Here is a 12,497-nt window from a genome sequence, read left to right on the forward strand (position 1 = left end):
CAGGCAGTGATTTCCTTGGTTGCAGCTAGTGTGGTGCATAGCTAAGATGTGCCAGCGCGTGTGCCTTGTTAATGATGATCTGTCCCAACTAAATTGCTAGGGGGGTGATTGCCAGGCTCTTGCCCCCATTTTGGCTTAATAGTGGGACCTGGGAGCCTCAGATGCAGCCATGCATGCTGCCCCAGCCCTTCCCTATCCGTTCCTGTGGTGTTTCCATGACTTTAGGTGTTTCACAAGTCATCACATATGCGGAGCATCTGTCAGCTTGAAAAATGCTCGAGTCCCCTATTGACTTCAATGGGGTTCGTTACTCGAAACGAGCTCTCGAGCATTACGAAAAGTTCGACTCGAGCAACGAGCACCGAGCATTTTGGTGCTTGCTCATCTCTACTCTTTACTTTTCCTATTTAAGACCTAAAGAATGGTCTGCCAAAATTCATGTTTCATATACAACACCAGAAAGTTAGAGAATTAGTGTTGAGTCAGTCAGTGAGTGCTTTCAGTATTATATATATATATACACATAGACACACGCACAGTGGTGCCTTGACATAAGAGTTTAAAGGGGTTGTCTCGCGGCAAACATCAAAATTTTACCTTACCCCATTCCCCCTGTCACCCCCCTGGCATAAAATAGCAATTTAAAGCGTTTTTTAAACCGCTTGCTACTTACCGATCTGACGAAATATGAAGTTTTAAAAATCTTCTCCCTCAGATGGCCGCCGGTCCTTTCCCAGGGATGCACTGTGGTTTTCTCCCATGGTGCACCGCGGGTCTTCTCCCATGGTGCACCATGGGCTCTGTGCGTTTCATTGCCAATTCCAGCCTCCTGATTGGCTGGAATCGGCACACGTGATGGGGCGGAGCTACGATGATGACGCGGTGACCAGCTCTCCGGCACGAGCGGCCCCATTCACCAGGCAGAAGACCGCACAGCGCAAGCGCGTCTAAAAACGCCAGAAGACATCAGAATTAGACGGAGCCATAGAGACGTGGACGCCAGCAACGGAGCAGGTAAGTGAATAACTTCTGTATGGCTCATATTTAATGCACGATGTATATTACAAAGTGCATTAATATGGCCATACAGAAGGGTATAACCCCACTTGCTTTCACGGGACAACCCCTTTAATTCGTTCCGAGACAGAGCTTGTAAGTCCAAAAACCCCTATGTCAAGGCATTGTTCCCCATTGAAATGCCATTAATGAGTTCCAATGCATTTCAATGGGGAAACTAACTACAAGTTTTAAAAAAATCAATCCTTACCCACCTCCGGCGTTCCCCGATGATCTGCGGCGCTGCTGCAGGCTGTCGCTCCCTCCTCCATGCCGACAGAGCATTGCTATACACACACACATATATATATATATATATACACTAGCTTACCCGTCGCGCGTTGCTGCGAAGACAGACATACATACATACATTCATTTGTTTTTATATTTCTAGATAACAACCAATCACAGCGCAGCTTTCATTCTGCCTCAGCAATATAACAAATAGCAACCAATCACAGCGCAGCTTTCATGTTACCTCAGCAGTGTAAGAAATACCAACCAATCACAGCGCAGCTTTCATGTTACCTCAGCAGTATAAGAAATAGCAACCAATCACAGCGCAGCTTTCATGTTACTTCTGTGGTATTATATATAGCAACCAATCACAGCGAAGCTTTCATGTTACCTCTGTGGTATAATATATAACAACCAATCACAGCACAGCTTTCATGTTACCTCAGCAGTATAATATAACAACCAATCACAGCGCAGCTTTCATTTTACCTCAGCAGTATAATATATAGCAACCAATCACAGCGCAGCTTTCATGTTACCTGAGCTTTATAATATATAACAACCAATCACAGCACAGCTTTCATGTTACCTGAGCTTTATAATATATAACAACCAATCACAGTGCAGCTTTCATTTTACCTCAGCAGTATAAGAAATAGCAACCAATCACAGCGCAGCTTTCATGTTACCTCAGCAGTATAATATAACAACCAATCACAGCGCAGCTTTCATGTTACCTCAGCGGTATAATATATAGCAACCAATCACAGCGCAGCTTTCATGTTACCTCAGCAGTATAAGAAATAGCAACCAATCACAGCGCAGCTTTCATGTTACCTCAGCAGTATAATATAACAACCAATCACAGCGCAGCATTCATTTTACCTCAGCGGTATAATATATAGCAACCAATCACAGCACAGCTTTCATGTTACCTCAGCATTCTCAATATCCAGCAATTGTCTTGTGATACGTTCGGCGGATGCATCATTTTGTAGTTGAACACACATCCCGTTGCTCGTAATGCCTTTTGCTTTTGTGCTTGAGATGGAAATCAAACGATCTTTGTCTGGGGGGCATAACTGTCGACGACGCTCGCACACGCAGCACCTATGGTAGGATAGATGTACTATGCCAGTAATCTTCCCAGGAGTGTACTCAACAACTTCCCAAAGTTTCATGGCGATCGGATGAATGGTGTAGTAATGCATAAAGGACAGACAGACAGACAGATATACATTTATATATAGAGAGAGGACATCAGGAAGTGAGAGAATTAGATTCCGTACGTAAAATTTGGATGCTAATTCTTTAGCGCTTAGAATTGAATAATCGAGTTGGGACCCATTAGCTTTTCCTATTTATGACATAATCAATGCTCGTGCCAAATTTCAAGTTTCTACGACATCGGGAAGTGAGAGAATTGGTGGCAGTGATGGAAATCGAACGATCTACGTGGGGGGGCGTAACTGTCGACGACGCACGCTCGCACGCGCGCCATTTATCATAGAATAGTTGTACTATGCCAGTAATCTTCCCAGGAGTGTACTCAACAACTTCCCAAAGTTTCATGGCGATCGGATGAATGGTGTAGTAGCGCGTAGAGGACAAACACACAGACAGACACGCAGACAGACACGCAGACAGACACGCAGACAGACAGAAACACACGCATACATTCAATTTTATATATATAGGCTGACATTCACTTTGTTTGTTTTTGTAACGCTGCGTTTTCTGGTAACGCGATTGTCAATAGGACTTTCTAATGTTAAAAACGCAACACACCAAAAACACAAGTGTGTGGGGGCCGTAAGGGTCAAACATGAAAAGGGTGTGGAGACATAGGGGGTCTTCTCACAACCCTTCAGGCTGCTCTATTTGGGAAGAGACAATGCCATCCCCCAACCCCTAGGTGTCTCCACGCACTTTTTGGGTGCTCTCCTTATGGAGAGACACAACATCCCTCCTTCCTCCATCCCAGTCACAGCCCTCCCAGCAGCCTCCTCTTCTTCTATCTCCATAGACCTGCATTATTAGTAAACTCCTCCCCTTCTAGTCATGTGACCTCACCACCATGTGACTTCCTGTCCTCAGACCTCCTAGGAGCCCCTCCATTCCAGCATCTACCCCGGTGGAGGTACGGGAGGGTTGTGAGACCTTCTGCCATCAGCAGGCCGTATGATGGGTCCTCATGAAGGAGTCGGCGCCCCCTGGTGGATGATGGGAGTCGCTGCTGGAAGTTACCAGCTGTAACCCTTTCACTGCCTGAGAGGTGACATGTGCTCCTCACACAGCAGGGGGGACAATTAGGAGTTTAAGGGTTAATCACTGTAACCCTGCACTGGCCACTGAGTCCTATAAGGGCTGTGAGGAAGGGGCCCACTGAGGGATCTCCGACAGACGGCAGCTCAGGGGCTTTCTGCAGTGACAGGAAGAAGGCGGCACGTTGTCATCTGTAGGTCGGTGTGAGTCTCCCACACAGGGAAGCGCCGTCTATGGAGAGCCGCGCCATTGTTTATTACATTCACTGCAAGTCAGAAGTTGTAGAAGAGGAGAAAAACCTGCGGAGCGAACGGAGCGAACGCAGAAATTGTAGGGAGAAACACGGAGGATCCGCCGGTGAGTGACATAACGCTATCCGCCATCTAGACCATAGAAGACGTGTGTGATGTCACCGGTCACTATTCTGTCACTACTGTCACCACTATCTGATGTCACCGGTCACTATTATGTCACTACTGTCACCACTATCTGATGTCACCGGTCACTACTGTCACCACTATCTGATGTCACCTGTCACTATTCTGTCACTATTATGTCACCGCTATCTGATGTCACCTGTCACTACCGTCACCACTATCTGATGTCACCGGTCACTATTATGTCACTACCGTCACCACTATCTGATGTCACCTGTCACTATTCTGTCACTACTGTCACCACTATCTGATGTCACCAGTCACTATTATGTCACTACCGTCACCACTATCTGATGTCACCTGTCACTATTCTGTCACTACTGTCACCACTATCTGATGTCACCTGTCACTATTATGTCACTACTGTCACCACTATCTGATGTCACCGGTCACTATTCTGTCACTACTGTCACCACTATCTGATGTCACCGGTCACTATTCTGTCACTACTGTCACCACTATCTGATGTCACCTGTCACTATTCTGTCACTACTGTCACCACTATCTGATGTCACCGGTCACTATTCTGTCACTGCTGTCACCGCTATCGTATGTCACCGGTCACTATTCTGTCACTACTGTCACCACTATCTGATGTCACCGGTCACTATTATGTCACTACTGTCACCACTATCTGATGTCACCGGTCACTATTATGTCACTACTGTCACCACTATCTGATGTCACCGGTCACTATTCTGTCACTACTGTCACCACTATCTGATGTCACCGGTCACTATTCTGTCACTACTGTCACCACTATCTGATGTCACCTGTCACTATTCTGTCACTACTGTCACCACTATCTGATGTCACCGGTCACTATTCTGTCACTACTGTCACCACTATCTGATGTCACCTGTCACTATTCTGTCACTACTGTCACCACTATCTGATGTCACCGGTCACTATTCTGTCACTACTGTCACCACTATCTGATGTCACCTGTCACTATTCTGTCACTACTATCACCACTATCTGATGTCACCTGTCACTATTATGTCACTACTGTCACCACTATCTGATGTCACCGGTCACTATTCTGTCACTACTGTCACCACTATCTGATGTCACCGGTCACTATTCTGTCACTACTGTCACCACTATCTGATGTCACCTGTCACTATTATGTCACTACTGTCACCACTATCTGATGTCACCGGTCACTATTCTGTCACTACTGTCACCACTATCTGATGTCACCGGTCACTATTCTGTCACTACTATCACCACTATCTGATGTCACCAGTCACTATTCTGTCACTACTGTCACCACTATCTGATGTCACCGGTCACTATTCTGTCACTACTATCACCACTATCTGATGTCACCAGTCACTATTCTGTCACTACTGTCACCACTATCTGATGTCACCGGTCACTATTCTGTCACTACTGTCCCCACTATCTGATGTCACCGGTCACTATTATGTCACTACTGTCACCACTATCTGATGTCACCTGTCACTATTCTGTCACTACCGTCACCACTATCTGATGTCACCGGTCACTATTCTGTCACTACTGTCACCACTAACTTATGTCACCAGTCACTATTCTATCACTACCGTCACCGCTATCTGATGTCACCGGTCACTATTCTGCCACTACCGTCATCACTATTTTATGCAACCTGTCACTATTCTGTCACTACTGTCACCACTATCTGATGTCACCAGTCACTATTTTGTCACTACTGTCACCACTAACTTATGTCACCTGTCACTATTCTGTCACTACTGTCACCACTATCTGATGTCACCGGTCACTATTCTGTCACTACTGTCACCACTATCTGATGTCACCGGTCACTATTATGTCACTACAGTCACCACTATCTGATGTCATCTGTCACTATTATGTCACTACTGTCACCACTATCTGATGTCACCGGTCACTATTCTGTCCCTACCGTCATCACTATTGTATGCAACCTGTCACTATATTAGTTTTAATACGCTCTCTGGGGATTGCAGTCAGGCCTTTTTATTTATTACTGTATGTGCATGTTTTTGCAGCGGCTCAAACCCCTTTGCCTTGGCAGCAGCTGCCTGACATTGGTTGCTCCACTTCAGTTTATAGTTTGGCACATTCTTTATAGCAGGTTCCAGTATTTTGGTTGTTCAGCTTCGAGGTCAAAACCTGTCCGGAGGATTCTGCTGCCCGATGTCACACATACATCCCAACACGCATGTACGTTGCAGACATCTATATTGTGCTCTAAAACACTGCAGCTCTTCAGAGAAAACACTGGAAAAAGCAGCTCTGAACTTGGAGAAGAGTCATCGGGGCGGTCGCTGAGAACTTCTCCCTGCCTGGGTCGGGTATCAGTCCAACTGATCCCGGTGAGGAGAACCCTATCAGGATTTTGTGTTGCCTCTAATTCGGGCTTCATAAGACTCACAAAACAGGTTTCCTTTAATATTTCCTTAAAGGGATTTTCCCATAACTTGCTTCACAACCGCTGTGTCCTTCCTGGTTGCTGTTGACCAGGACATGTGACTACAGCAGCCAATCACTGGCCATTGCAGTGGCCTTTTGTAAACATTGATTGGCTACAGCAGTCACATGTCCTGGTCAGCAGCAACCAGGAAGGACTCAGGGGCTGTGAAACATTTTTAAGCATTAGTAAAACATTTTTAAATATTCCCCTTTTCGTCTCATGTATTATTTTTTTGTGGTTCTTACATTGGTTCATATTGTTTCCATTCAGGTCCCTTTGTGATTGATTCATCAAAGATGAAAAATGACCGAAACAAGATGGCAGAAAGTGTATTAAATCTCACCCTAGAGATACTCTTCCAGCTTACTGGGGAGGTGAGAGATTCTGATGATGTCACATTACATCATTCTTATCTATGGTAATAGCAGATGATGTCACTGAAGAGGTGAGAGATTCTGATGATGTCACATTACATCATTCTTTTTTTTTTAAACTCGTTTTATTGACAAATAATCAATTTGCGATAACAAGAACTTCTGCAGTACAAAGTCATACATAGGTTTCAAAGATATAACAGTCACGGGTTTACAGTATTCAATAAGTACAGTGCCCTTCATGGATATGGAGGATATAAAGAGGATAATGAGGGAAAGAAGCTTGTAGGGGGTTCCCAGAGGGGGAGGCAGCGGCGGAACCCATGGTAAAGATCGCGTACTGGATGTTGGGCTTGTTAGTAAGCGTGTAAGCCTCTGTGTGGAGCAGCAAGAAAGGGGGGAGGGGGGAGAGAGGATAATAAATGTGCCCATAACGGGGAATTTAGTGTGATGTGCACTATAAGTGTGTGGTGGTGGTAGCCGGGGGGGCTTTTGAATGAGTTGTTCTGCCTGATGTGGTCAGGAGTCGTAGTTGGGTTTTGTAGTGTGGTGGTCCTTCTCCCGGATTGTTAATGTCGTCTCTGCAGTGCTGATATCGCTAATGTGAGAGGTTGCTGGGGAAACAACGTTAATGCCGAGTCGCACCACTGACCCCACACCTCTTGGAATTTATCCTGGCATTTACGTGCCTTATACACCAAGTTGTTGTAGGGTATGGTTGAATTGGTGATCTTTTTCCACATCGCTAGCGTTGGGCCCCTTGGGTCCATCCACCTCATTGCGATGACCTTTCTTGCCAGGAACAAGACTTCCCGCAAGAAAATTCTGTCATAATGTTGCCAATATTCTTCATCCAGGACACCAAAAAGACAAATTTCAGGAGTGATGGGAACCGGGACGTCCAGGACCGCAGACAGCAGGCCAACGACCTCACCCCAGTATGATCTAATCGGCGGGCAGTCCCAAATCATATGCCAAAAGTCCGCGTATGTGCATGTACATCGGGCACAATGGGGGGATGGATATCTGCCCATCCTATGCAGTCTCGCCGGGGTGAGGTAACATTGGTGGACTATGTACAGCTGAGTCATTCTATTGTTTACTGAGGGGGAGACAAGTCGGGGGGACTCCAACACTTCTTGGAATGTTTCCTCCGTCAGTGCTGGGATTAGGGATTTCCATTTCGAGAGGGCTGGGGGGATCTCTCGAGCGGCTTTTGAGGTCGTTAGGTGAGAGTATAACGTTGAGATAAGACCCCTAGGTCCTCGCGATCGTAGTATTCCTATTAACGGGTAGTTTGATATATTGCTACTCGCCGGCGGGAATTGTGTCTGGAGGGCGTGACGGATCTGTAGGTATTTATAGAAGTGAGTTCGGGGGATTTGATATTGATTTTGTAGCTGCTCGAAGGATAGCAGAACGTTGGAATTGTATAGATCGTCTAGGCACTTTATATCATACTGTTCCCATATCCTGAGATCTGCTAGTGGTAGCAATTCTCGCAGCCCAGGGTTTCTCCACAGTGGCATCTCCGCGACAATGTCGGAGAATCCCATTACTGCTTTAGCCTGACTCCAGACTCGCGACGCGAGTCTGTGGATAGGAAGCATCTTACCCCCCAGGGTATCGGGGAATTCTAACACCGGCCATAGGTTGGCAATGTTTAATACCTGGGCCAGATGTGCCTCGGAGTTGGGTAACGGGCAATCTGTCAGCCAGGGTTTCAAGTGGAGTAATTGGCCGGCTAAGTAGTATAAGAACAGGTCTGGAAGAGCCGATCCAGCGGCACTCTTAGGTCTTTGAAGGGTTGAAAGCTTAAGTTTTGGTCGGGATCCTCCCCATATAAAGGAGATTATGAGGGAGTTCATAGTCTGGAAGAATTTCCTTGGGATGGGTACCGAGATGTGTTGAAGGATGTAGAGGCACTTGGGCAAGACTATCATTTTGATTAAGTTTATGCGGCCTGCCACCGATAAAGGGAGAGATCCCCAAGTTCTGAATTTGGATCTGTAGAGGTCCGTCAGAGGGTATACATTCAAGTCTAGGGCCCGACTCGTCGCGTTTGCAATCTGTATGCCCAGATATTTAAAGTCGTTAGTTACCTGCAGGCCGCATATGGAATCCATAAGATGTAGGGGACTTGATGTAAGGACTGGCATTAGGGCTGATTTGGACCAGTTGATATGTAGTCCCGAGTAGGACCCGAATCTGTTGATAAGGCCCATTGCACGGGGTAGGGTAACTGTTGGTTCCGCCATAAAGAGCATAAGGTCGTCGGCGTATAGCGCCACACGGTCCTCTCTGTCTCCTATTATGATCCCACGGTACGTCGAGCACGCCCGGAGCGAAATGGCCAGGGGTTCAATGGCCAGGGCGAAGAGGAGTGGGGAGAGGGGGCAACCCTGTCTCGTGCCTCTATACAGAGGAAAGTACGAGGAGCAGGCGCCATTTACTGATATTGCTGCCTTAGGTGTTTTGTATATTAGGGAGATCCATTGAATGAATCTATCCCCAAACCCAAACCTCTTCAACACCTGGAGCAGGAAAGGCCATTCAATAGAATCGAAGGCTTTAGTGGCATCTAGAGAGGCCAAAGCCCAGTCTCTCCCCTCCGCCGCTCCAATCTGCGTAACCACTTGGACCCGTCGTAGGTTCTCACGCGTTGACTTCCCCGGCATAAATCCGGTTTGGTCAGGGTGTATTAGATCTAATATAACTGAGTTAAGGCGTCGGGCCAGCATTTTAGTCAGGAGTTTATAATCTGTATTGAGGAGGGAAATGGGCCTGTATGAGCCACAATCTAGCACGTCTTTTCCTGGTTTTAGAATGAGTACAATTGTGGCCTCATAAAAGGATGGGGGCAGTGATCCGTTTCTAATGGCTGTGTCGTAGGTCTCTAGGAGTACAGGCAAAAGTGTTTCTTGGTACTTGGCGTATACCTCTATAGGCAGGCCGCCCGGGCCTGGAGCTTTACCGCTGGACATCTCCCGGAGGGCCTCCGATAATTCTGTTAATGTGAATGGGGCGTCTATTAGCGTCTGCTGGTCTAAGGAGAGCGTCGGGAAGTTTAGGTTTGAAAGGTAACTCTCAAGCTCCTGTTGGGTAGTATGGAATCCAGTGGCATATAGCCCAGTGTAGTAGCGTCGGAATCTCTCCCCTATTGATGATTTTTCATGCAATATTTCTCCTGTTTCAGATGCAATACGTAGTATTGCCGGGGAGGAGGAGTTTTGATGTACCAAGTGGGCCAGTAAGCCACTGGATTGGTTGCCCAACTCATAGAATCTTTGTTTTGCAAAGAAAGAGGCTCTACGAGCCTTTTCTTGTAGATGGATTAGGTATTGTCTGCCTTGTCCTAGCCACTGCTCTTTATGTTCATCGGTTGGGTCCGCGATGTAAGCTGCTTCCAAGCGCGCATACTGGGTCGCCATTTCCTGCTCCAGTCGGGAGGAGTCTCTTTTAATGTACGATATAGAGGATTTTAGGGCGCCCCGCAGGAAGGCTTTCAGTGTCTCCCATAGTATTGCCGGGTCTGCATCTGGCTGATTCAGGTCCAAAAAGCAAGCTAATTGATCTGGGATTCTGTCGTTTATGCCGAGCAGGCTTAGCCAGAAGGGGTGTACACGCCAATTATGTCTATGGGAATGTTCGTCAGGAATAGGGATTTCGATCCTCAAGGGGGAGTGGTCTGATATACTCCTGGGAAGATATTCAATTTGGGATACTGCAGTGCATAATCTGGCGTTCCCAAGACAGTAGTCAATTCGGGAGAGAGCGTTTCTGCCGGCGGTATGACATGAATACTCGCGGTCCGTTGGCCGCCTAACTCTCCAAATATCTTTCCATCCAACCTCTTGGGTGAATAAGGCCAGAAGCGAGGGGCTAGTTTGAGCTGGGTGGGTGAGCGTGGGGCCGAATCTGTCCATTTGAGGATCAAGTACCAGGTTCAGATCTCCCACGCACAGCACCGAGGCATTGGGGTATTGAGTAGCAAACTGGGCCGCCTGATGGAGAATTGCAATATTGGCCGGCGGAGGGAGGTATACAACTACAAGCACATATGGAAGGGACTCTATCCATGCCTGAACAAAGACGAACCTGCCCTCCGGATCCCTGACTGTACGCCCCGGCTCCCATCTTAGTCGTTTGTGGATCAGTACCGAGACTCCTCTAGCATAAGATGAGTACGTGGAATGTAAGGACCACTGTACCCAGGGTTTCCGCAGCAACCTCGTCTTCTCTGGGAGCATATGCGTCTCTTGGAGGCATATAATGTGTGGGTTATGGTTCCTGATATGTGAGAAGACCATGGCCCGTTTCCTAGGGGTGCCCATTCCCCGCACATTCCAGGAAAGTATGTTAATGCTAGCCATTGGCGTGTTTGGTGGTATGTGTATTGGGAAGGGCAACCCCTGTCAGGGTAAGCCTGTTCCCCTCGCGGTTCACTGTCAGTGTTCCTCGGATTTCAAACGGTGGCCGTGCCCAGTGGTAGTGGCGTGTGTTACCTGTGAGCATTGTACTGCGAAAACTTATCCATATTATTACTTTAACAGCGGCATCAGCAGAAATATGGTTACATGAAACAAGCTTATTAACCATTAACCGAACATAAACGTGCATGTGGTAACGGGGAAGACTGCGCACCGAGTATACGGTGTTAATTCTGGGCACAGTCAAACAGAGCAAATCTATTTTGAGCTCCGGAACCCCATTATCACAGGTACATAGACTTTTCGACTGCTCAAAAAGAAAAGGGGGGGGGGGGAGCCCTACTAGATATTTGCGACATTAGGAGTTTACAGGGTTATACATTCTATTCTGTTTGTCCTCTACTTTTAGTTATATAGAACAGGCAGTGCCCTTGGTGGACTTAGAGTGTTGGGTGGCGGCAAGGGGGGGGGGGGGGGAAGGAGGGGAGCATGGAGGAAGAGGGGGCAAGGGGGGGATGGAGGAAGACATTGCGCTTCTATAATTAGATTTACAGTTTCCAGTGGCGCATAACTGACCGTAACCAGACGTCCCGACCCCTTCCCGCTCCCTCAGTCCCACCAGGATGGAATTATGAGGTGATCACTGGCGCCTAGGTGACCTTGGCAGACGGTTGAGCCAGTCCTCCGCTTCATCTGGGGTGGAGAAAAAGGAGGCTTGTTCGTTGTGTACCACACGAAGTCGAGCTGGATACATCATGGAGTATGGTATAGAGGCCTCCCGCAGTCGACGCTTAACAGCCACGAAGGTCGCTCTGGTTTTCTGGAGGGCGGCAGAGAAATCTGGAAAAATGGAAATATTAGCATTCTGATATTGGAGGGTTTGCATACGTCTAGCAGCCTGCAGGGCTATGTCTCTGTCTTTGCTGCTGAGGAGCCTCGCCAGCATCGGTCTTGGGGGAGCGCCTGGAGGCGGGGGACGGCCCGGAACCCTGTGGGCCCGCTCAACAGCAAAGGCCGTGGAGAATTTTGCCCCTGGTAGGAGTTCTTTCAGCCAAGTTTCCATAAACGAGCAAGGATCTTGGCCCTCGGCACGCTCTGGTAGACCAAGAATTCGGAGGTTGTTTCTGCGCAGCCTGTTTTCTAGGTCATCTGCGCGCTGGGCCCAGGCGTTCGCGGCCCTGTTAAGTTCGGAGAGCTTGTCGGGAATTGGTGCCACTATGTCTTCCAGCTGGGATATGCGTGTCTCAGTCTCTCC

At 47.6% G+C, this 12,497-nt stretch overlaps 1 protein-coding gene across 3 annotated transcripts in view; it reads left to right on the plus strand.

Annotated features, from left to right (window-relative positions):
- Window positions 1-3,366: 3,366 nt before the first annotated feature.
- The window catches only part of LOC136629099 (zinc finger protein 420-like), a 174,240-nt gene continuing 165,109 nt past the window's right edge, over window positions 3,367-12,497 (plus strand). For all 3 annotated transcript variants that reach the window (XM_066605232.1, XM_066605233.1, XM_066605234.1), the window contains exons 1-2: window positions 3,367-3,915; window positions 6,709-6,812. In XM_066605232.1, the coding sequence (XP_066461329.1) occupies window positions 3,792-3,915; window positions 6,709-6,812 (228 nt within the window). In that variant the 5' untranslated portion in view covers window positions 3,367-3,791. The remainder of the gene's footprint in view (window positions 3,916-6,708; window positions 6,813-12,497) is intronic.

Source organism: Eleutherodactylus coqui, chromosome 5 (assembly GCF_035609145.1).
Source record: "Eleutherodactylus coqui strain aEleCoq1 chromosome 5, aEleCoq1.hap1, whole genome shotgun sequence".
In the NCBI taxonomy this organism is placed as follows: Eukaryota; Metazoa; Chordata; class Amphibia; order Anura; family Eleutherodactylidae; genus Eleutherodactylus; species Eleutherodactylus coqui.